The 25,285-nt window shown below is 39.4% G+C and overlaps 2 protein-coding genes and 1 long non-coding RNA gene across 3 annotated transcripts in view; 1 reads left to right on the top strand and 2 right to left on the bottom strand.

Annotated features, from left to right (window-relative positions):
* The window catches only part of LOC122067250 (zinc finger CCCH domain-containing protein 41-like), a gene marked incomplete at its 5' end in the record, with an annotated part of 30,570 nt that overhangs the window by 3,251 nt on the left and 2,034 nt on the right, over positions 1 to 25,285 (bottom strand). The window contains one exon of the mRNA XM_042631086.1: positions 3,310 to 3,859. Coding sequence (XP_042487020.1) covers positions 3,310 to 3,859 — 550 coding nt within the window. The remainder of the gene's footprint in view (positions 1 to 3,309; positions 3,860 to 25,285) is intronic.
* On the bottom strand, positions 1,027 to 2,058 carry LOC122067249. Its single transcript, XR_006136636.1, has 2 exons — positions 1,737 to 2,058; positions 1,027 to 1,530 (listed from the first exon to the last, which is right to left on the bottom strand). It is a non-coding gene; the product is annotated as an uncharacterized LOC122067249 (long non-coding RNA).
* LOC122067248 (tRNA-dihydrouridine(16/17) synthase [NAD(P)(+)]-like) lies at positions 13,305 to 14,637 on the top strand. Its single transcript, XM_042631085.1, is given in 2 exon segments — positions 13,305 to 13,619; positions 13,622 to 14,637. Coding segments are annotated over 2 exon segments (762 nt in total). The 5' UTR covers positions 13,305 to 13,444; the 3' UTR covers positions 14,209 to 14,637.

Here is a 25,285-nt window from a genome sequence, read left to right as displayed (position 1 = left end):
ATATTATCTAAACTTATCTTTTTCTGGAATTGGAATCAAAGTCAGAACGATATTGAAAAACTAGGCGGCTCTTATGTTGACTTGGAATACACCTTTCTTTTTGGAGAAAGGGAATAGCAATTTATTCCTATGGAACATTCATGAACAAGAGGATTCAATCGGAAATTTGACAAATTCTTGTGTAGTCCAAGCAAATCAAATTTTCAAATGATTCCAGCTACATTCTAATTAATTTTCATATTTATTATCAGAATAGCAGAAACAACCACGATTCAATGGGTCAGATCCACTAACTTTTTCTTTTGTTGATTTCTAATTTTTAAGGCCTGACTAGTCCCGCGGGCCCATACTGACCCTACTACCGCATGGACCGGGTCATACCGGGGTTGAATGACAACCATTCAATTTTCACTGAATGCAGTGAAGAGCACTAAACACCCCTGTGTAAGTGGCCCCAAGAGGTAAGAGAAGTAGAACTCAGAGCCACACGCTTCCTAAGGCGAAGGTCCCTTACCAACTCGACTACCCCCTTGGGGTTTTATTGCTTGGGGTTCGATTGCTTTCTTAATTAAAACCATCAAATCTAAACTTTCCTCAGGTCAGATCTCTTTTACTTTTACCCTCCTGGGTTTCATTAAACCTGATAAACCATCTCCATTGAAAACCCACCAAACCTGTCTCTATTTCACATCTGTACGACAACTTCAAACAAACCGAGACACACATTGAGCAATGAACAACCACCAACTCTGCTCTCAAATTGCCCCAAAAACCTTGAGAGAGAGAGAGAGAGAGAGAGAGAGAGAGAGAGCTCCAGTGGGGAAGCTCTAATTCATCAGTGGACACTGATTCAACATTGTTTCTCGCGTCTCTTGCTCGCAAAACTCATGAACAGATTGAGTTAATTTCACGTGAATTAAAATCAGATGTAGCAGACTAGAAAAATAATTAATTTTTTTCTTTAACTTCTCTATTATTGAAGAAGAACAAAGCAAATAGAAAGAAACAATTCCTTTTGGGTCTCCCTTGGGCTTGTCAAAGCTCTTAGCTTAGAAAATCTTGAAATAAAGAACATGGGATCCAAAGTAAACCAAGATCAGCTTTGAGATGATCAATGATGTTTTAATGGAAAGACGCAGGAAATCGATCACCAGAATTACAATGAGAGACTGAAACAAGATCAAAACAAGATTTTCTCTACCAGTAATAGCATAGAAGAAACAGAAACTACAAATTATCGGACCTATAAAATGGGTTCCATCAATTCTAAAAATGAGAGAGAGAGAGAGAGAGAGAGAGATCCATTGGAGAGGTTATAACTGAGCAACACAGACTGCAACTCCAATAACAGCCTGATCGCCAGAGGAATATTGCCGTTGAAATTGCTGGAACCGAGGTTGAGAAATTGGATATAAGAGAGTTTATCGACATCAACAGGAATTTTTCCGACGAATGAGTTTTGTGAGAGGTCAATGCAGCTGAAATTGGAGCAGTTGCAGATAAGGGTTGGCAATTCCCTGGCGGAGATCCCTAATTTTTCACAAAAAACAAAGTTCTTTTAGTTAAAGGGTAAAATGTCTTTTTTGTTTTAAAATTAACAGCAAACAAACACAGTCAGATGCAGGGGAGGAGGTGTTAGTTCTGAAACAACGGGTGTAAAGATGTAATTTAAGAAAAGTCCAGGCGAGGGGGGCAATCTCTTATCTGATGGGTGGACAGACAAAAGAGGAAGGCACCTGATAATTTTCTTGTCAACTGCCAAGAGCGTACTTTCTTCATGGGGTCTGTGGATGCATCTAGTCATATACAAGATGCTAATATGTTGTTTCAGCTGCCTGATAGTAAGATTGAAGAGATTAGAGAGGAGCATGTAATTCAAATGGTTACTGTCAATGCAGCCAACTATGTTGCAGCTGGTAAATTACCGATGGAAAAAAGGAAGTTGTTTTGGACTCCTTGTGCAGCCCATTGCCTAGACCTTACACTGGAGGCCAAAGGCAAATTAAGATCCTATAGGTCTAACCACCGCAAGTTGAATTAGACCTGGCCTAGTTCCTATGGCTGTATTCCAACCTAAATCTCTGATCTGCATCAGTCAACTTCTCAAATGAATACCAATTCAAGTAGGAATCATTGTCAAACAAGGCCAGCAGGTCCAACCAGTAAAAATTGTGAATGCAACCCCACATAGGACTTGATATACGAATCCTAATCACAGTAGCAAACCAATGGAAATAGGAATAGGTAGTTGAAATTGTACCCTAAACAGGAGCTTAGAATCTAAACACAAATAGATTAGAGTTCCTATTTCAAATCAATAACAAATCAGAACCCAGATTCAAATAGGAACTGAGCAAGCAAACTTTAGGAGTAATAAAGGGAAATTCAGAATAGAGTTTCATGTTTCAGATTGAAATCCATACTCAAAACCAGCAACAGATTTCAAAACATGCCTCTCAAACATAGTTGTCAAGGCTTGATTTTTACCCCTCCAGTGCTTAGGGTTGCCTAAACACCGTGACATCTCTGGTCTCAAATGAATAAAAAATTAATCCCAAATCTAGATTAGGGTATAGAAGTGAAAACCTTACAAGAATTTGAATATTTCAATTCACTACTTCAATAAGAACAAAACCTGAGACCAAAGTGGGCTACAACAGCAGATGACAGCAGCAAGAAAAGCAGCAATGGCTAACAATGGCCAAGAAACAGTCCACAGCCTTCCCCTAACAAAGTAACCTAATCCATTCCAACAACCCAAAATTCGAGCTTGGGTAAAGCTCATATAAAATGAATAGCATAATAACTCACTTTGGGACTTCTCAATGTACTAGGCAATCGCATCTAAAAAGAAAATCAAATAAAAAAGGGTAAACTGACCCAAGACATAACTGAGCTTAACTTGTTAAGAAACTAAAATAGAACTCAAATAACTGATGACTGATCCTACCACAACTAGAGCTTCTTAAAGCGATAAAAGAACAAAAAAGAATTTAGAAAATACTCATGATTTCTAGTTCCTAGCTACCAGCCTACCACTCATAAAGTAGGCTCTTTAAGTGGACCCATTACCAAGAATACACAGTGGACTAACCCAAGCCTCATATAGGCTTCAGTAAGCCCCATCTTCCGTATTACCTGTACTGCCTCCACTATCAAGTACCAGCATTTAAAAAGCATACCCAATCAACAGTTGAAACACTAATAATTTACACACACCAAGCATTAAATAGCAACAATAAAGAATCAAATTTGAAAAATCTCCTAGGATGGACCCCTGAAATTAGTGTCCATAAAAAAACAGCTTACCTAAATGCAGAGAACTGACATTTGCACCTTCCTCAACCATCAGAATGTCACCTTTAGGTGAATGAGTCTCACTTGAGGACATGGCAGTAGAACTGGATGGGAAATCTTCTACCACTTCCATACCCTCGGCTCCATTCTTTCTCCCTTGAGAGTTCCTAGAGTCACCATCCCCAGCAGCAGGTACATCCTGAGAACCAGTGCCTGCTGATTTACCTGTAGTTGATGAAGAAGACCCAGATGTTGATGTCTTACTTGGAACTTCAGCATCTAGGGGTACCCCGGGATTAGGAATGGGAGAATTTTCTCTGCCGCCCTGCTCATTGCCAGAATTACTGGAAGTAGCCAACCACGTAAACTGTAAGCTGTGGCCTTGCCAGCATTTACCGTTTAAGAATGCCCTCTCAGCTGCACGACGTGTTGCGAAGGTTATACGAGCAGAACAATTTGCTGATGGCTCCAACCCAGCCAATCCAGCATGTGAGTCCGAACTGTCTAGTTCAACAGTGGCCAGATCACCGAATGATTGAAAATGTTCCTTCAAGGTAGCAACCTGGAAATATAAAAGAATCAGTGCCAGCATACAATAAACTTGATGTTGTTCAACAACACATAATTAACAAGTAGAAAACTTCTTGGAAATAAGAGACACATCATTATTTACACCAGGGGTTAAAAACAGGAGTTATTAGTCAAAAATATAGACAGAAAACTATAAGCACAATCAAGACACATCAAAGCTCGCACGTGCAGAGACAGTTACCTACAAAATGAACACTCAACCTTGGCAAAAAGTAAAACCAACAATCACAGGTGTCCAATCTAAGTATGCACTACTTGATGGAGGGCCTTAGGAGAGAAGGGAAGAATCACGGGGAGGGGAGGAAATTCACACGACCAAGCATAACCACAAAGTTTTACCCAAAACAATTAATTCATCATTCTCCCCATGTCCATCGACTACAGCCAATATATAGAGAATAAAGATATGAAATTAGAAACTCTACTAACATAGTATCTTGCTTAAACTAGGAAATAACCATAAATGGAAACTAATGCAAAGGAAATAAATCCCAACTCCTACATTCAAATCTGAAAAATAAAAGGCATGAAATAAAATACTAAGTAATTACTAATTTTATTTCCAACCCTTGTTGGACCAAAACCCTAGACTGGACCGGTTCTTCTTGACTCTTGGCTTTTGGCTTCCAAAGCCGGTCATGCTGGTCCAACCAGGTAAGGGCAGCCGTATCTGCATCAACTCTCCTCCTCTGAAAAGAACTCGACGGAAAAGGACCGAGGAGACCATCTTAAGGAATACGCTGAATGAGGAACGATCCCACCATCTTCTTGAGCTTAATTTCAGGGAGATCTTTGGCAAGATGAAACTTCAGTCTTGTTGGCATGCTTGAAAGCATAGGTATTGGCATCGCCACAATGCTGTAATTTCTTGTCAAACAACCAAGGTCGACCAAGAAGGATATGGCACACCTTCAGAGGGAAGACGTCACATTGGACTATATCCTTAAATCCACCAATATAATATGTGACCAAACACTTATCTATGATTTTGAGATTAGTGTTGCTCACCCAAGCAACCTTGTAGGGATTTGGATGTGGCTCTGTCTTCAATATACGAACAACGTCTTCAGAGACAACATTAGTGTAACTACCTCCATCAATGACCAAGGTTAACAACTGGTCATTGCACTTCACACGAGTCTAGAAAATACTACTGCAGCGCCAATCTTCATTGTTAGTGGCTTTCTGAGTGGTCAACACTTGACGAATGACATAAAAAGGATGTTGGTCATCACTGAGAGTGTCATTGACTTCACCTGATGCACACTCTTCTCTTAAATCAACTGTGTCAAAACCAAGTTGCTCTTCAGGAATATATGGTATAGGAGAATCTTTATCAATAAAAGCAACCAAATGGCTAGCACATTGAGCACTGATATGTCCAAATCCATGGCATGAGTAGCACTGAACTGTAAATTTTGTTGCATCAAAAGGTTTGTCTGAACCATGCCGAGGGAGTGAGTATGGACAAGTAGGCTGTGAAGATATTTCAAAAACATGATACGGTCGACTAGGTAATGAAGAGGCCATAGATGTAGCACTAGCCCGTGGTTTGTTAGATGACCTTTCTTGGGTAGGAGGTTGTTGCAGAATGGAACTAGTACCTCGATGAAAAGTATCTGCAAAATTTCTCCGATTGTATGGAAGTTTCAGACTTTCCTCAACCTGATACGCTACTTGCACGGCATCTTCCATGGTAGACAGTCGACTAGATACAAGGGCAGCACTAAGCTGAGGGTGCAAACCATCGCGAAATTGTGCTACTAATACTTCTTCATCCCACTCAAAATCAAAACAAGTGGCCAAATAATAAAATCTAGCAACATACTCTTCAACGGTCAAATTCTCCTGTTTCAACTGTGCAAACCTGAGATGCATATGTTGCTTGCAATCAGAAGGCAAGAATCTCTGGTTCATGACTTCATGCATTTCAGCCCAAGTAGTGACTAAACCGATGCCTTGGGTTTGGTTTTGTTGCTGTTGCTTGATCCACCACACTTGGTCCGTGCTTTTCAATTTAGCCTCTGCAAATAGGATCTTTCGAGCCTCAGTCAACCCATACCATCTGAAGAATGTCTCCAAGCTGTGAATCCAGTCAAGGTACAGTTCTGGATTGTTGTCTCCATAAAAATCAAGGACATCCAACATTGCTGCTCTTTCTGCTCCATCATCATATCTACCAGTACCATATGGTGGTGGAGGAGGTGGTGGTAGTGATACTGACTAATCCTGTGGAGTGGTGTTGGAAGAATCCCCAGATTGAATGGAACTCTTTCCTTTATCTGTTGCCACCAAACGATCAATAGAAGCTTGCATGGATCCCATAGAAACTTGCATAGATTCCATCATTGTCTTAAGGGATGTGACAATGGTAGTGAGAGCATCAAATTTTATATCAGTTTCTCCTTTATAAGAGTTCAGCTATTGAACAACTTCACTATTGGCTACCATGGTGATGATTAACAAAATAACACTCAAAGAGTAATGGCAAAATAGTAAATAAATGGAAACTTAAAGGAGAATGGCAGAATGGTAATTATCTCTGGTTTTTTTTTTTTTTTTTTTTTTTTTTTTACAGGGATAGCAAAGCTATAAATACTAAATTCAATTTAAGTTCCAAAAGGATGTCACGTGTGGGTGCAGGGGTATACTTGGAAAGACAAGGTAAAATATGGACTAAAAAGAATTGAAGGAGAAAGAGGAGGGTAATTCCAGGAATTTAGAAACAGGGATTAAACAAAAAAAAAGGAATTGTGGAGGTTTTACCGACCAAGGGCTTCTTCTCTCTTGGAGGCGGAAAAAAAACCTACAACCGACGGAGAAGATGGAGGTCTATCTGCGGCGAGACTCTAGGTATGAGTCTCAATATCCCTTCTCTTCTCGTCTGCTCTTCTTCTTCTGTTTCTTTCTTCTGTTCTTCTTCTTCCTCTTCTGATTTCTGCTTCTCTTCTTTTCGTCTTCTATTGCTGTTCTTTCTTCTTCTCTGAATCTCCTTCCTATCTTCTTTTCTTCTTTTCTTCTGTCTTCTCTCTCTCTTCTCGACTTTCCTTCTTCTTTGTCGTCTTTTTTTTTTTTTGCCGTCGGACAAAGAAAGAGGAGGTGGGTTTTTTTTTTCTTCTGGTTCTGTCGCCTTAGGGGAGAAGGGAAGAATCACGGGGAGGGGAGAAAATTCACATGACCAAGCATAACCGCAAAGTTTCGCCCAAAACAATTAATTCATCATTCTCCCCATGTCCATATACTCAAGATTAAAGTATCGGTATCGGTTGCCGTATCGGTAGACCAAAATTAAGATACGTATCGAAAGGTATCGTATCGTATCAGAGATACGCTAAGATACGCTAAAGATACGTACATAAATGGATATGAAACACCTTTTTAAACACTTTTGCATAAAAAATTTGTTAAAAAAAACTATTGATAACATGTATTATGCATAAACACTAAATTGAGGGTATCGCACTAAGAATTCAAGGTTTGTAGTTGTCCCATAAATGTAAAATCCTTGTTCCCAACCTTGATTTCCACTTTAGTTAGAGAGAAATATAACTGGCAGCAGCTTTGGAACAAAAACCCCTCAAAAATTCGTGTTTTCTGAAAAAAATACTCATCTTGGCCATTATATGACCGTAGCGCACTGTATCGGTACATACCAATACGTATTGATCGATACATACCGATACTCACCGATACGTACTGATCGATACATACAAATACTCACCGATACGTACTGATACATACCAAAACGTATATTTCACCTTGATTTTATATTTTCCATAGAGTATCAGTACGTATCGATAGTGTATTGGTGCATACCGATATGTATCATAGGATATATATCGATACGAAAGGATTTTAAAAATTCCATGTATCGTATCGGTGTGTATCGTATCGGTCGGCTAAATTTAAGATACGTATCGGAAGGTATCGTATCGGTATCGGAGATACTTTAAACCATATACTACAATAAATATATAGAGAATAAAGACATGAAATTAGAAACTCTACTAACATAGTATCTAGCCTAAGCTAGGAAATAACCATAAATGGAAACTAATGCAAAGGAAATAAATCATAACTCCTACATTCAAATCTGGAAAATAAAAGGCATGAAATAAAATACTAACTACTAATTTTATTTCAACCCTTGTTGGACCAAAACCTTGGGCTGGACCCATTCTTCTTGGCTCTTGGCTTCCAAAGCTGGTCATGTTGGTCCAAATAGGTAAGGGTAGTCGTATCTGCATCATTACTTTGGATCATAGTTGTCATGGCGACTAGGCGATAAGGCACCCACCCAACATGTGCATTGACAGCCGTGATATAAATAAAATCACAGTCAAATACAGGTTTCCAATTCCCCGCCTTGATGATATGTTGGACATGTTGACCAGAGTAACTATCTTCTCAAAGATAGATCTCAAGAGTGGCTATCATCAGATCCAAATCCGTTCCGGTGATGAATAGAAGACGCCGGCTTTCAAGCCCATGGATGGACTTTATGAGTTAAAAGTTATGCCTTTCAGTCTCACCAACACCCCAAGTACTTTTATGAGAGTGATGACACAAATACTATAGGCCAGTTTTTGGTGGTCTACCTCGACGACATACTTATATACAGTTGTGCACCTGATGAGAACCTTGACCATTTGAGACGTGTGATGAGAGTGCTACAAGATGAAAAGCTCTATATCAATTTGAAGAAGTGTTCATTCATGCTACCTAAGGTAGTCTTCGTTGAGTTTATAGTGTCGTCAATCGTCATAGGGAGTTGAAGCTAACCCAAAAAAGATAAAGAGCATGGTAGATAGGCCATACTAGAGACTTTGATGGAGTTAGAAGTTTCCACGGCCATGCCTCGTTCTACCAGCGGTTCATTCAGAATTTCAATGCAATCATGGCACCTATTACAGAGTGCATGAAAGGAGGGAAAGTGACATTCCAATAGACACTGTTGTCACTAAAGATTTCAATCTAATAAAAAATAAGATGATGGAAGGCCCGGTTGACCTTATGTTTGAAGTGGCCACAAATGCATTCCATATTGGGATTGGAGGGATATTGATGCAAGTAGGACATCCCATTGCCTTCTACAGTGAAAGGCTTAATGATGCAAAGAGAAGGTATTCCACCTACAATCTAGAACTCTACATCATTCAAAATTTGAAGCATTGGAGACACCATCTTATTGGCAAAAAAGTTATTCTTTATTCAGATCATGAAGCTCTCAAATATCTACACTCTCAAAGGTCTATTAGCAATCGCCATGCTAAATGCATTGTACCTTCCAGAGTTAATTTTTACTCTCAAATACAAGGCTGGAAAAAAGAATCAAGTGCCGACGCATTGAACCGAAAGGTGCTATTGATGAAAAACTTCACTGCCCAAAGTACCAGACTTGAACATATAAAAAATGAATATATTCTAGATGCTAATTTCTCTAAAATCTTTGAAAAATTACAGCAAGGTGGTCACGATGATAAATACTCCTTACATGATGGATACCTCTTCTTGGGTACGTGCCTTTGCATTCCAAATACATCATTGAGATGGCACCAGTGCGACATGGAACTACGGAAGTGGAATGTTAAGACAATGTGGCAAGAATAATACACACTCTTTAGTTGCTGATTTGAATTATTGGCCTCGCCTACATCATGACATTCAATAGGTGATTGAAAGGTGTCGCACATGCCAGCTTACCAATGTGGATAAACAAAATACAGGACTCTACACACCACTGCCCTTACCACAAGCACCTTGGCTGCATATTAGTATGAACTTTGTCCTTGGCTTACCACCAACACGGGAACAACACGACTCAATATTTGTGATGGTAGACAGGTTCTCTCAAATGGCTCATCTTATACCTTTTTGGAAGACATTGATGCAAGCCATATTGCCAAGATATTCTTCAAGGAGGTTGTGCATATCCACAGATGGCCTGAATCTAGTCTCCAATTGTGATATGAAGTTTGCTAGCTACTTTCGGAAGACTTTATGGATGAAGATTAATACTAAGTTGAAGTTCTCCACGCCATTCCATCCCCAAACGGACGGTCAGATGGAAGAGGTGAATTAAAGTCTTGGTAATTTTCTTTGATGTCTTGTTCGTGATCACGAGAAGACATGGCTTTTTATACTTGATATTGCTGAGTTTGCATAAAATAGTTATGTCAACCGCACTACCGGACGTACTCTTTTTGAGATAGTGCTTGGTTTTCAACCACGAAGACCCATGCACTAGGTACCATTATCATCTCACGCACGAGTTAGCATTGAGACGGATTTACTTGGTACCATTATCATCTCACGCACGAGTTAGCATTGAGACGGATGAGTTCTTGCAATACATTACGAAGATACATACAAATGTTTGGCTCCATATTGCCATTAGCAATGAAGGATATCAAGCTACTGCAAACCGGCACCAACGTTTGAATCACTCCCAAATGTCCCTCTAGGAACCAACCAAAAGTTATACCCTCGGAAGATGGGACCATACAAAGTGCTGAAGCCTATTGGTCCAAATGCATATATCTATATATATATATATATATACACACAACATGAAGATTAGCAATGTTTCAACATGGCAGACCTCACTCTTTACATGGGACAACATGCCGATGAGGGTGATACAGAAGATGCACTACAACTTCCTAAGTTTGTAACCCCTATGGACAATGAAATTGAAGATACCTGGACAATAAGTTTATTACCATGCGAGGTGGTAAGGATTACTATTCATGTCTTGTCAAGTGGAAGGGAAGACCCCTCAAAGATAGCACGTAGATCCATGCCGATGACTTTCAATGTCTTGATCCAGATCTCTACGAACACAACATGTGATGCAGCACCAACAAGGGTCTACAAGAGAAAGACCAAGCCCAAAGTTGACCCAAGTGGCTGACCCACGATTTGGGCTAGTGATGGGGAATAATAGTTTCTAATATTAGTCATATTTAGTTTCTATTTTCAGTCCTAAATTAGTTTCTAATTTCTGTTCTAAGTTAGTTTCTAATTTCATAGATTACAATTTCCTAGTTTTAGTAACTACATATTGGTAGTTTATTCAATCAGTATTTAGAAGCTTAGAGTTTCTATTATTTGTAATCTTCCCCATCATTAATATAAATAAAGAGAAGGGCAGCAACATAGCCCACGATTTTGATTATTAAGAAAACAACTCTCTTGTTGCTGCCGCTGGGTATCCATGGCAGTTTCCTTGTGTTTGATCAAAGAAGAAGGACTTGGTGTGCGATCCAAGTGACTCCTTACGGCATGAAGTCCAGGAGGTCTGCTTCAAGTATTATTCTCTTTAAGTTCTTATATAATTTCAAGATTTATTAAGGCTGCAAAAACCAGGTATGTGAATTCTGAACTTGCCCAGAAATTTCTGCAAAACAGAGCATCCGCCCCTCACTGGAAGTACCTGCTATAGTTGTCAGATTACTCCTATTTTCTGGTCGATGGTTCACCTATACACCACTAAGGATCGACCCTACTTTGAGGCCTTTCTGACCAATGGTTGTTGAGTTATTTAAAATCTCCCTAGCTTTGTCATTTAGTGGACTGAAGTTTCTATTTTCTGGATTCTATGCTTTTGCTGATCTGAATACTGGTTTCTGGACTGCTGATTATATGTTATGATTATTGAAGACTGTTAGTACTTCAAACAGTTTCTGATTTAATTCTAGAACTGCTACTGGGTTGGTTTATTCACAGTGTTACTGTCCTGACAGATCGATACTGTTTCTGTGATCTGGGGCGACTGATTGTGATCTGTTTTCTGCCCTAATTCTGTTGTTGATTGATTCTGTTTACTAGTATAATTTCTGCTAGTCGACCTTCCAGAATTCTGGGTTTGATACTTCAGGTTTTCAAAGACTGTTTACTGGTTAAATCTGGATTACTGTTGCTGTCTCCTATTGGGTGAATTTTGGTTGTTCTTTGGTTTATAATTTCCTGCAGTTTGGGGTCTGGTTTGGTTGTCAATTCCATTCCTACATTAACATGTCATTCCTCCATTCGTCAGAGAAGAATGATTTAAGAAGAGGGAGCTAATATAGATCCATTCACTCGTCTATCGTATTGCAGGAGGAAGAAGAACTAACCAGATTCAGAAAACTAATCGGCCTCTAGATTGGTCCAGTCAACCTAGCCAATCGAGCTAGCTTCTAGAAGACCCATTCTTTAGCTATCAGTCTCAAGTTTTGACCTATATTTTGTCTCATTGTGAGGCTTATCCAGCAAGCAAGCTCCATCGATTCAGCATTCTAGCGGAAGTTTATTTCCTTATTTTGTATGTTTTGTTATTGTCTAACTATTTAATTTCAGTTTAAGAATTTTATTTGTCTAGAGTTGCTTGCAAGCTTGTGCCTGAGAAAGACTGGTTCAACAGCTGGGATAGCTGTGGGTGAAGAATTTTATTTGTCTAGAGTTGCTTGCAAGCTTGTGTCTGAGAAAGACTGGTTCAACAGCTGGGATAGCTGTGGGTGAGGGACCCAAGGCTGAGAGAGCCAATCCCACCCACATCTACCTCCATCAAGTTCCATGTTTTCTCTCTTCTATTGTATTCTCTATTGTTGCTGAGTGTTGTGAGGTTGTTTGAGGGAGCAATTGAAGATCGTTTAAAAGTGTTAAATCTCCATCAATTGCTTCTGCTGATCTGAGACTCAAAGAAGCTTGCGACAACAATTTCTGGGCAAGTTTTTATTTTTTTTAACCAGGAACTTATCCGGGTACCCTTGGTCAGACCCTAAATTTTTATTGATAGAAGATAAATGAAGAAAATACAAATCTGGGGGACATAACCCGCCATACCCTGAACCCAACATCTTAAGATTTTACTAAACAAACTTATAAAACAAAATAAATAAAACCAAAACTCAACTCAGATACCAAACCAAAGGGAAGATGGGTTTATAAACCAGATACAAAAACAAACTATTTTGATATAATGAATTCGAGAATTATCATCCCTGATCACAATCCTGAGTCTGGAAAAGAACTGTACTCTTTGAAACATGAATTTGAGCAACTATTAATAGCAAAATTAGCACAAGCACCAACAACCCTATTAGCTTCCCTCACTAAGTGCCAAATAGAAACAGGCGCCGATTGCAAGAGCTTAGATAATGAGAATGCTGCCTATATTTTAAGAAGAAAATCTTAATGCAAACATTTTCATTTGCATGGATCTTTAGAAGCTCAAATTACATTTTCCATAAAAAAACAATTAACTTCTATGTTGGTCTTGAATATCCTCCTCTTCCACATTACGTCTCCATGTATTTGTATCAATTGCTTTCTGTAGACACAGACCTTTTTTCGCCAGTGCACTTTTGACCTTAATTGGTTGTAATACCATGATCTAGTGAGGCTAATAGTTACTATTTATATGAATACATTCTATTATGCTCTTGGATTCCTCTTTTATTCCAAGTTTCTATCTATATTATTTTTTCTCCTAGGTGCAATTGATTTATTTCCCCTGTGCACTTTCAACCTAGATTGTTGTAACACCACAATTATCTGAGGATATGTTGTCACTATGTTTTGCAGGTGTCCACAGCGCATTGCCAGGAGAGGAAACTATGGGGCTTTTCTAATGGATAAACTCCCTGTCATTAAATCACTAGTAGAGAAATTGGATCTCAAACTTCACGTTCCTGTTTCATGCAAAATCCGTATCTTCCCAAATTTACAAGATACTATCTCATATGCTAGGTGCTTGAGGAAGCTGGGTGCTCTCTTTTAGCTGCCCATGGTCGAACTAGAGACGAAAAAGATGGAAAGAGTAACCGAGCTGACTGGAATGCCATCAAGTCTCTAAAAAATGCTGTCAGGATACCGGTCCTGGCAAATGGAAACATACGCCATGTGGATGATGTCCACAGCTGTTTGGAGGCGACGGGTGGAGATGGCGTGCTTTCAGCTGAGTCTCTGCTGGAGAATCCAGCTCTCTTTGCTGGATATCGGACTGCTGAATGGGCAGAGGGCAGTGATGACAGCATGTTAGATGCAGGACTAGACCAGGCAGATTTAGTAATCGAGTATTTGAAACTCTGTGTGAGATATCCGGTGCCATGGAGGATGATCCATTCTCATGTGCACAAGATGTTGGGAGACTGGTTTAGGATTCATCCGCATGTGAGGGCGGGTCTCAATGCACAATCCATACTCACCTTTGAATTTTTATATGATTTGGTAAATCGGCTTAAGGAGTTGGGCACGAGGATTCCACTTTATACAAAGGATAGTGATGCAGGAAGGATTTCAGAAAATGGAGTTGCCACATTTAATGCTGGAGTTTGAGCATCTGACAGGAAGAGTTCAGGTGCCCAATCAAATTGGATACCTGGTGAAACTGCGGCCAGATAATGCTGCCTCAGTAATTTTTCTCTTGGCTTCATCTAACTGTACAGCCCTCATCATTCTTTTTCTTTCGTTTAGAACTTAAAGTTTTTATGTTCATCTTGAATTGATGCAGTGATCTAGTGATATGGGATGCTGTAATGTCGGTGGTCGAGGGGAGTTGTCGAATTGTAACCAAAGAAGCCTATATTTATATATTTTTGTCTGGATTTTGTTAAAAGAAAAAGGAGAAGAAACTGCAATAGTGGTTATCATTGCCTATTCTTTTTTTAGCAGTATAGGGTCTGCCGAATTGCTTTTCTGGTCATTTTTTTTCTCCTGATCAGAAGAATGACATGAATCTATAATATTGAAATGTATTGTTTTGTGAAATGGCTGTGACATATGATTTGAGAATATGTTAGTCTACCAGTGCAGAGACATATGATCTTATTCTTTGAATTGCTGGATTCTGGTATTTAATCATGGATGTGAAGCAAATGGTCGTCAACCAGATAGTGTTCTTGTTAGGGATATGTTTTTTTAAGGGGCTCACAGTTTTGCCTATAGATATATCAACATGAGCACAGCTTGCTTTCATTGTTTGTCCATTTACAATTAGGCCTTCCTGCTCACTACAGCTGGGGATCTCATTCTTGGCTTTCATTCTTCCAGTTGCAATTGTAGTTCCAATAATATTGTACACAAAACCAAACTACTTTATGCAAGTTGGCAACTTTAGTGCAATCCTGTGATGATTGGGTCTCTTCAGAAAATATGAACCAGGGCAAACGAACAAAGCTATATTTGTCTGAATCTTACCCATCTCAAATCTGTCTACATTATCAACACCAACAATACTAAGAATTCCAATGAACACTTTTACCTCAGAAATAGATTGCACAATATCTTTTGAGTCTGAGAAAACAGCCAATCTTGTGATAACCCAAAGAAATATAGTAACGAACACCATCCATTAGTGCCCTCGTCTCCACCACATGATTGGAGCATACTCCATAAAAATGAGCAAAAACCATAAAAATGAGCAAAAATAAAGAAGACATTACCCTTTCAGTCCCTAAGGCAAAGAAGACATTACCCTTCCGGTCCCTAAGGCAACCCCGAAGACATTACCCTTCCGGTCCCTAAGGCAACCCCCACCACCACCTAGTCCAAGATTACCTTTTGCAGCTCCATCCACATTTAAAGTGAATACAAACTCACTAATTGGCATCCACATAACAAAGGTTATCCTTTTAATTTTAACCTTCGCAATAGGGATCTTCGAATACCAAAACAACTTCAAGCCATGCTCAGTTGAACTTCTAGAGAAGTTATTTGGCTTTTGAATAGATGACAACCAAAGCGTAATCCTTTATACACCGAGAAGTTGGATTTTCCTTCCAAACGACGGTAATTTCTCTCTCCAAATTTCCCAGAGAACAAAATTAGAAAAGATTCTAACAACAAAACCAAGTTGATTCTTTTTTCTATCTGATAAATATTGTAGAAAACAAACTCTTTGAAAAAGTGTTTGAAAATTATCACATTGGATGCCAAATAATTGGAAGAAGAAACCCCAAACCTTTTAAGCAAGAACACCTTTAAAAAAGAAATGATGAATGCCCTCAACGTGATGGTTGGCACAGCAATTGCACTTGGATACAACTTTCACCTTCAAGTTTGAATGGATTTATCAACCAGAATTCTACCTTTTAACAGCTTCCAATTGAAGAAAGATATCTTGATTGGAATGGAAGAAGCCCAAATTGATTTATCCCAACCAATTTTCTCTGAACTCGATCTGATAAGTTCCTAGTAGACTTTACAGGGAAATCACCAAACAAAGAAGGCGTCCAAACAAATCTATCCTTCAGAATAAATAGGAATAATCATAGATTTCATGTAATTTTGAATATCATTGGAACATTTTGCTGCTGTAATAAAGATGTGTTCCAAGAAACCTCAGTATCAACAATATTCTGCATGGATATATCAACACCCTCAGCATTGCTCATCCGACCAATCAAGGACCATAATCCATCCACTTATCAAGCCAGAAGTTTAAATTCCCTTCACCCCACCAACCACTTGGAATTTTCAAAAAATATATCTCTAAGGACAAAAAGTCTATTCCAAGTTTTTGCACCATTAGGAGGACAAGTAGCTATAAATAGCAGAAATCAGTCTGCCATATCTCCCTAAACTGAATGATTCTGAAAACCAGCTTTTAAGGTTTTGTTGGGACCCCCAAATAGGCCAACTCGTCTAGGGGCTAGGCTCCAGCAGAGGTCTATGCTAGGAGTTATTAACTTTCTCAAGATTGTTCCCCAATTCTGCCCAAGATTCAAGAAGTATCATATCTCAGTAATGTAAGACTAGAATCACAAGTGATCCTAATCCCAGGTAGGATCTCAAAATCTGGCTGAATAGGGAGAAATTCTAGAACTCGCAAATTGTGGCTTAGATGGAGCTGAAACTTGGAGATGAAGGTCATATATGGGTCAACAAACCCTCAAAAGATGATACAATTCCAATGGTTGAATTGAAAGATAGACTGTCGACATGAATCACGAAACTTTATGGAGTTCTACAGTAGGAGCAGCTACAGGCCTCAGTTGATCTCCCTCAAAACCTTGACAATAAGGCTGAAATCGATTCTTCTCTTGGCTACCTTCAAGCTGGTCTTTTGATGGAACTTCTAAACTTCAACAAGATTATTTTGATCACTCAAACACTCTCTCACAACAAAAAAAAACAACAGAAAATAAGAAAAGAAAGAGAATTTGATGGTGGGGTTGAGAAGGGGGAATAAAAATTAGTGAATGAGCATCTCACCCCTCAGGTTTTAGGCATCTAACCCTCTCAGTATCTCAGCCATGAGTAAACACTCAAATTCATAAACTTTTATATCCTAGGGTAACCACATAATGGATGGTCTAGATACTTTTACATGATTTTATATTTATGCATAAGTGAACAAAATCTTCCAACTGGGTTGCATGGCTAATGTGTCTATGAATTAAGTCAGATATATATTCAATGATCATTTTCCAATCCAATTTAGCATTAAGATCTTTGCGCAAGCAAACAAATTGAAATTTTCCTCTTGGAGTTACAACTACGTTGTGGATAAGATCTCCATTAATGCACAATTTGTTCTTTTGCAAGTATTTTAATCCCATTACAATTTCCCTGCAAAGCATCTGTAAATGTGGGGAAGGAAACACAGGTTTGCTATCCAAATTATAAATCACAAAGTCGGAAATATGCTTACGAATGTATTGCTTCAAATTGATCACCCTGTCATACACCAAAATTTCTGGTATATCCTCAGTAGTAGGTAATACATCCCAAGGTTGGAGAACATACCTACGTTTGTAAGAAGCTAGTTTTTATAATATTCTTTCGAATCTTCTCATCCTCCTACCCTCTTAGTTCTTCCTTTTGAATAAGGTGCAATGTTGTTCCAACTCCCAAACTCATGATAACTCATGTGTCTGTTCACTCCAATAAAGGATTTATATCCTTTAGTCAAGGGAGAACAATATCTCCCTCTCTTTTGGATTGTGAATTTATATCCACGTATGCTCCCTTCTTCATTTTCACGATTGTTGTCTTTTGAATTGTGAATTTATCCCCAAATGTTCCCTTCTTCATTTTCACCATTGTTGTGAGTGGTTCTTATCTTCAAAGTAAGAATTGGGATAGAGGTGATTTTGTTGTTGTCTACGACTGGGAAGGAACCACTCCAATTTCCCTTGAGACATAGATTCAATAGAATTAGAGGAGAACAAAAACTAAGATCAAACCTCTCTATTTATCTCTCTCGAAAATGCTGACAACCCTATCCAGAAGTATCCAGGAACAACTCGGAAAAATCACCCACAGCAGCAGGCAGTAACTCAGCAACAGAACCCAACAACAACTAACACTTTCCCAGAAAAATCTGGATTTCGGCCAGATCAGGGAGAAACCCTACAGTTCAGTTTTGGCCGAGTAGCAGGGGCTGAAACCTTGGTCGAGTGGTCCCCTTGAGGTGGTCTTTGAACCCTTCAAAGGGTCTTCAAATCTGCTGGACAGAAGAGGAGAAAAGGGCCCTACCGATTTGAGTTTTGAAACCCTAAAACCTGCAAGTCAATCTTGAGATGCTGAACTGATTCTTCCCAAGCTTCGATCTTTGTTAAGTCTTCAAATAAGCTTAGTTTAATCCACACACACTCCCCTCACAGTAGGGGTGTCAACCGAACTTGGAAAAGAAAAGAAAATAAGATATTAAGCAAGATAGATGGGAAGATATTGTTATCTTTTGACTAAAGGATATATAAATCCTTTATTGGAGTGAACAGACGCATGACTTGTCATGAATTTGGGAGTTGGAACAACATTGCACCTTATTCAAAAGGAAGAACTGAGAGGGTAGGAAAATTAGAAGATTCAAAAGAATATTATAAAAAAACTAACTTCTTGCAAACGCAGGTGTATTCTCCAACCTTGGGATATATTACCTGCTACTGAGAATATGCCAAAAATTTTGGTGTATACTAAGGTGATCAATTTGGAGCAATACATTTCGAAAAACAAACTTGCGCTTCCTTCCCCAAGTTTACAGACGCTTTGTAGGGAAATTGTAATTGGATTAAGATTCTTGTAAAAGAACAATTGTGCATTAGTGGAGATCTTATCCACAACATAGTTGTAACTCCGAGTCGAAAATTTTAATTTATTTGTCTGCACAAAGATCCCAATCCTAAATTGGATTGGAAAAAGGTCATTGAATATGTACCTGACTTAATTCCTAGATGCATTAGCCATGCAACCCAGTTGGAAGATTTTGTTCACTTATGCATAAATATAAAATCATTTAAAAGTATCTAGACCACCCATTTATATGGTTACCCCAGGATATAAAAGTTTATGAATTTGAGTGTTTACTCATGGCTGAGATAAACCTGAGGGGTGAGATGCCCATTCACTAATTCTTATTCCCCCTTCTCAACCCCACCATCGAATTCTCTTTCTTTTCTTATTTTCTTTTATTTGTTTGTTGTAAGAGAGTGTCTGAGTGATCAAAATAATCTTGTTGAAGTTTAGAAGTTCCATCAAAAGACCAGCTTGAAGGCAGCCAAGAGAAGAATCAATTTCAACCTTATTGTCAAGGTTTTAAGGGAGATCAACCAAGGCCTGTAGCTGTTCCTACTGCAGAACTCCATAAAGTTTCCTAATTCATGTCGACAGTCTATCTTTCAATTTAACCATCAGAATTGTATCATCTTTTGAGGGTTTGTTGACCCATATAGGAGCTTCATCTACTCCAAGTTTCAGCTCCATCTAAGCCACGGTTTGTAAGTTCTAGAATTTCTCCCTATTCAGCCAGATTTTGAGGTCCTACCCGCGATTAGGATCACTTGTCATTCTAGTCTTACATTACTTGGTATCAGAGCCTAGCTAGACCAAGGATGGAGCCACGCTAATTTCGTGAGAAAATTTCTTCATACATCTTCCTTGAATGGGTAGATGAATTAGATGTGTACTTTGACAACTACAATTTGACAGAGATGCAACAACTTCGATATGTTTGCTCCCAGATGAGTGATTCTATTCGACTATAATGGAGAGTCCATGAAAGGCAACTTCAAGCTCAAGGACATGAGCTTAGAACATAAGGAAGAATGAGATACTCAACCAAACCTATTTCCCTTCCCATCTATTTTTTTCTTCTCCACTACCTTTTCTGTTTAGTTTTTCATCTTTAATTTATGCAACTAGTTTCCTATGACACCATCAAATCTGGATTTCTGGACAGCAAGTTTTTTGGAGATTCTATCAGCTACTGGAATATTGATCCTACTGTAGGAAGTCACCTCTACATTACACAGGGTTCCACCATCGGTTCTAGCAGATCTTTTGGGGTTTTGTTAGTTATCATACTGCCTACCTTCGATCCATGTTTCAGCCCTTTCTGGGCCAGGTTTTGTGAATTACAAATAATCTTTTATTTGACCTAATTTTGGGCACTATCCTGAGTTACAGCGTTTGTTAAGTCTCAACCTATTTCTTAGCTATTGTTTGGAGTCTATTCTTCTTTGTAATTGGGGTTGATTACATCTGTCATCAGCTTGAAATTACATGAAAGAGCCTGGATGCCTTGACAACTAAGCTTTGGATGGACAATAATATCAACTTCACACCAAGTTTAGTACAGTTTAATTTTTTATTTTTAATTGCAGACTTCTTTTTTTTTCGTATACGATTGCAAATTAATTTTAATGCCCATGTAAATGACAAGAGAATGAGTGTATATTTGAAACAAATACTCCTCCCTGCAAAAGAGGGAGAGAGAAAGAGAGAGAAGATGAGAGGTGGCATATTATGATTTAAAATAATTTCTACCATGTGTGAGAAAGAGTTAAAAAAGAGGGAGAAGACGTCAGGAAGGACTAACATCATTGATATTGATCTTTGTAATCAGTAATCACGAGAGAGAGGTGTTTGTTCCCACATTTGACACTAAGAATAGGGAATGAATCAGGGTCACCAAAAATTCTCCAGAATTTGGTCTTGGCACTCTTCCTTCCACTCCCCTTGATGTTCCCCTTATGACTAGCACTCACATTTGGCACACACAACCACACACACTATATGAACCTACTACCCACACTATTAGCCCTCATTCAACACTCCTTTGTTGATCACTAGCACCGTTGGTCATACCTCAAATGGCACTGGCACAACCTCCCATACATAGACAATTGTACTCCCAACACGCACATTCACAATCGTGTGACACACCTAGCCTCTCAACCATAGACTAGCATACAATTTTGTGGCAAGGTCTACCCGATGTGCACACCCATCCTACATATAATGTAGTCATATACAATATACAATACACAACAAACACAACATTGCATAGCATATACAAGGTTCAACAAGTTGCGTACATCTCCGGAGTAAGGTGCGACTGGGGTCAGCATTTACTCAACACTCAATTTTAACTACAGCTACAATCCAGGTTCTACGACACCTGCTTTGATCAGTGATAACACAGACAAGGGTTACAAACCTAGAGGTGATTTTAGACACTACAATGACTCAGGAGCACCCAGTCCTACGTCCAATCTTGATATACATAGGCAAGGGTTTTACCCCCAATTTTCACTGTCACATCTGTGAAGATGTTAACACCCCTATATCCGATTCCCAACCAGACACCCCCCAATAACAATAAGAATATGGGTTTATAATAACGCCCCAAATACAAGCATAATACCAAAGCAAATTCGCCCAAAAACAAAGCCAATCTTGACCTAGGCAACTTCAAAAAACCTAGCCTAGGGTCAAGTTACATATAAAATGGGAAAATGCTATGTGTTGATTACCTCCCTGGCGTAATCACAATGTTGACTGCTCTCCCAATGTGTACGTGACACTCCATGTACACTCCCCACATCAACACAGCCAACTGCTCATTAAACACCCCTTCTACACAAGAACCAAGGATATGTGAGCATAGGTTATCTCTCCTTGGGCACACCTTCCACTGGCAGCTTCAGTGGAACACAGACCTCCTAAACTTTGTCATCTAATCACCTTTCTTCACCCAACATTTGCACACAAACAACCTTGGTCTTCACTAGAGCTCACTTCTCACTGATATATCTTCAATGTAGCTTCCAGAAGGCCCACAATTGTAGTTGGGATGAGTTCAATGCACCTCACACGTCAACATAAGCCTCCAAGAGATTTTTCTTGTTCTGGTCGTGTAGAGCTTGAAGAGAGGAGAACAACCCATTTTGAATCATTCAAAACAGACTTCAAATGAAGAAGTTAGGGCCTTTTGAAGTTCGGCCAACCAGAAATTACAAAATGGAATCTTGGGGGAGGTTGGTACACCGCGCATCATGAGGACAATATCAGCCATTCGATTGGTGTTTTAAAGAGTGGGTGTGATCTGGATCGTGATAGAATCAGCAGAAGATGCAGATAATCCTGACCGCACGATGCAAATCATCGTGATGTGATGGCTCGGTCGTATGATCGAATAGTGGTCATCCGATCTCTATACAAAGGGCGGGATGTGATGGAGGTCATTCAATCTACATCATCGTGTCTCCTTGAAGCAAGAAAAATGTGTCATACTACCATTAGATCGTCATCGGCTTGTGAGCATGAGTACTGAGCTCCCGGCAAAAGGAATTTGTGCACGACATTCAATCATTAGATGATCCCATAGGTTACGGCACTCCTAGGATTCCTAAGCATAGCCACCCACTTCTCTCACAAGCGAATCTTTCCCATGAGTGTGTTAGTGCAATCTTGTAGCCCTTGGATTTGGAATATGAGCTATGCGGCTCTCTCTAAGCCGTTGATCAAGAATCAATCAAACTTTGACTTAATAACCAAGAGCCCCTTCCGCCGTTTGAGATTTTAATTACTCTCAAAATAAGCCTCTGTTGTTTGGCCTTTATGGGAAGTCTGTTAGACTCCCAAAACATGAGTCTTAGATGACGGCTGAATCATAAGTTTAACCAAATCTTGATTTAGGTCAAGGACGTGGAGATTTTTAACATCTCCAAATCCAACCCTCAGAAAGGGAGCAGCTCCTAGTCGAGAGCTTCACTTGGTGGCTGAACTCATGCTCCAAAAAGCACTCAAAAGTGATGAGTTGGTGAGATAAATCGAGTCAAGTTGCAGCAGTACTTGAAGAAAAATTCCGGATCGCAGGTCTTCAAGATGTCTTCTGATCAGCAACCAAATCAGCAACTAATCGACGGCCTTCAGTAGGGAATCTCAGGGATATAACAAGGGTCTCACAGGGGCATCGATTGGTTAATAACCAAGGACAAGGCAGGAATAGAGTAGTGAATAGAGTAGAGAAGAAGGGAGATAAATGGGTCGAGCCTCTCACTCTTCCCTAGGTATCTCACCTCACTGCTTCACACAGGCATAGTTTGCAATAAACTTGTTTTTTCATAACTCAAAATGGGTTCCCCTTTCAGTTTGTATTTATCATAAGTATAACAAATTACAAAATAGGAAACCCATTCCATGCGTCGGCTTCTTGGTGACCAAGTAATTCCCTACTTGATTACAAGGAAAATAGAAACCTACTAAAATTAAAACTCCACATTACTTGCTAAAAGAGAAAACACCTAAATAGAAACTAAAGACATAAAAGGCCATCTAAGAATCACATGCAAAGCAGCAACTTCTCTTGGAACTATCTCACGCAAGCTGGCTCCATGGGACCCACTAAGATCTTCAAAATCTGGGGAGGTATTGTCTCATGCAAGCTGTCCAAGAAGTCTTCAATATCTTCTCACGCATTGGATCTAGGAGATATTCTCCAGGTTAGGGTGCTTGATGTGGATAGAATAGGAACAAAAAGGCTGGAAAGATAGCCCTCAAATTATGGGCCAGTTGTGAACCAACTTTGGAGCCCCAGTCAAAGACTTGGTCTAAATCTATATAGAGGAGATTACACTCCCCTCCCCTGTACTTTGCCTTACTTTCCCCCCATGTACTTCCAAAAATACCACTCCCCAGCCCTGTAGTTTAACGATTCTATCAATCGTCCCATTAGTGACATATGGTGTTAAAATGCCACATAAAAAGAAGATTTATACCCCTGTGTCTAATACATATCTTTTCTCTCCCTTTTTCCTCAAGCCCTAAAATCTCCATTCCTGTGTAAGACTGTACAGGAACAAATCAACGTATGAAAGGTTTTCCAAGGGTTTTAGGTTTCTCAAGGGTTTATGCTCCAGGAACCATATCCGGCCACTAAGGTACGCTCTCCTCTCTCTCTCTCTCTCTCTCTCTCTCTCTCCCCACTCTCCACATTTTTATACTTCTGTGTTCTTTTAAGCAGAACATCTGTTTTTCGTTTGGTGCACTTCCTCTTCAAAAACAGATTCTCCTTTCTTTCATTCCCTTGTTTCTGATACTCTCCATTTGTTTACATCTGAGCTACCAGTATAGTTGTCTGAAGTACAATCGAAAGTTTCTGTTTCTGGTTTCTAATTTCCTATTCATTTTTCCTGTTCAAGGGGAACTCTTTTCTTGTTTTCTTTGATTCGTTTTTCTGCTTTTCCAGTATTTCATTTCTAATTACCGGTTGAATCCTTCAATTGAATACCGCCCTCTGTCTTCAAGTTTCTTTTGAACTTTTCTTTTTTGATATTTTTGGCATTCATTTTCTGTGTCTGTTCTTTGATTATTTCTGTGTAGTGAGCTCTGTAAATTCTGGAATTATAGAATCACCCAAAGTACAGAACCCATATAGTCCCTTGACTTAAAAAATTCATTTGAGCCAAGTGAGACCCTCCCGTCTTTCTATTCACCATGAGAAGATTCTCATCTTCTTTTCTCCAGCACCTTAACCAACACAGAACCGATTGCAGAGTTCTCTCCAGAGACTTTGTATCAGACATTACTCTATCAACCATCAAAGGAGAACAGCCCTCACCCCTCTCACGTCCCCATCTCAAATCCTGCAAGTCAGCCCATGGATTACTGCTCCTCAGGAACAAAAACCACAACTTTAGGCACAACCCATCTCGAAATATTGATACCCTTGTGGACAAATGAGGATTTGTCCACCAGACAGAAATTAGCAGAGTGAAGAGCATCAGTGATGGCTTTCTCCGCTACCTCGGCTGTACGGAAGCAAGGAAAGCAAGAGGGAGCAGGCTCAAGAGTTTCCTTGAGCATACCCAGAACACCTCTAATGGTGATTTCAGGAAGTGTGTCCAGATCTCTGACTCTCTGTCCCCTCTAAAACCCCAGTGCGTACCATTCTTGTTCTCTTTTCATTTCTCTTATCTCTCTTCTCCCCTTTTAGGGCTCTAAAGGTCTGCCTTAGTATTTCCTATAACTAAAGGGTAATTTCGGTATTAAATATAATATATTAAGGCTGATGTCATCACTTAACAGGGTTATCTAACAGAAGGGGTACACTTGATAGAATATTTAAACTACAAGGGGGGGAGTGGTATTTCAAAGTATGCGCGGGGGGCCGGGGGGGGGGGGGGGG

This window comes from Macadamia integrifolia, unplaced genomic scaffold (genome assembly GCF_013358625.1).
Source record: "Macadamia integrifolia cultivar HAES 741 unplaced genomic scaffold, SCU_Mint_v3 scaffold2780, whole genome shotgun sequence".
Lineage (NCBI taxonomy): Eukaryota > Viridiplantae > Streptophyta > Magnoliopsida > Proteales > Proteaceae > Macadamia > Macadamia integrifolia.
Note: the sequence above shows the minus strand (reverse complement) of the source record. Positions and strands in the feature narration are given on the sequence as shown.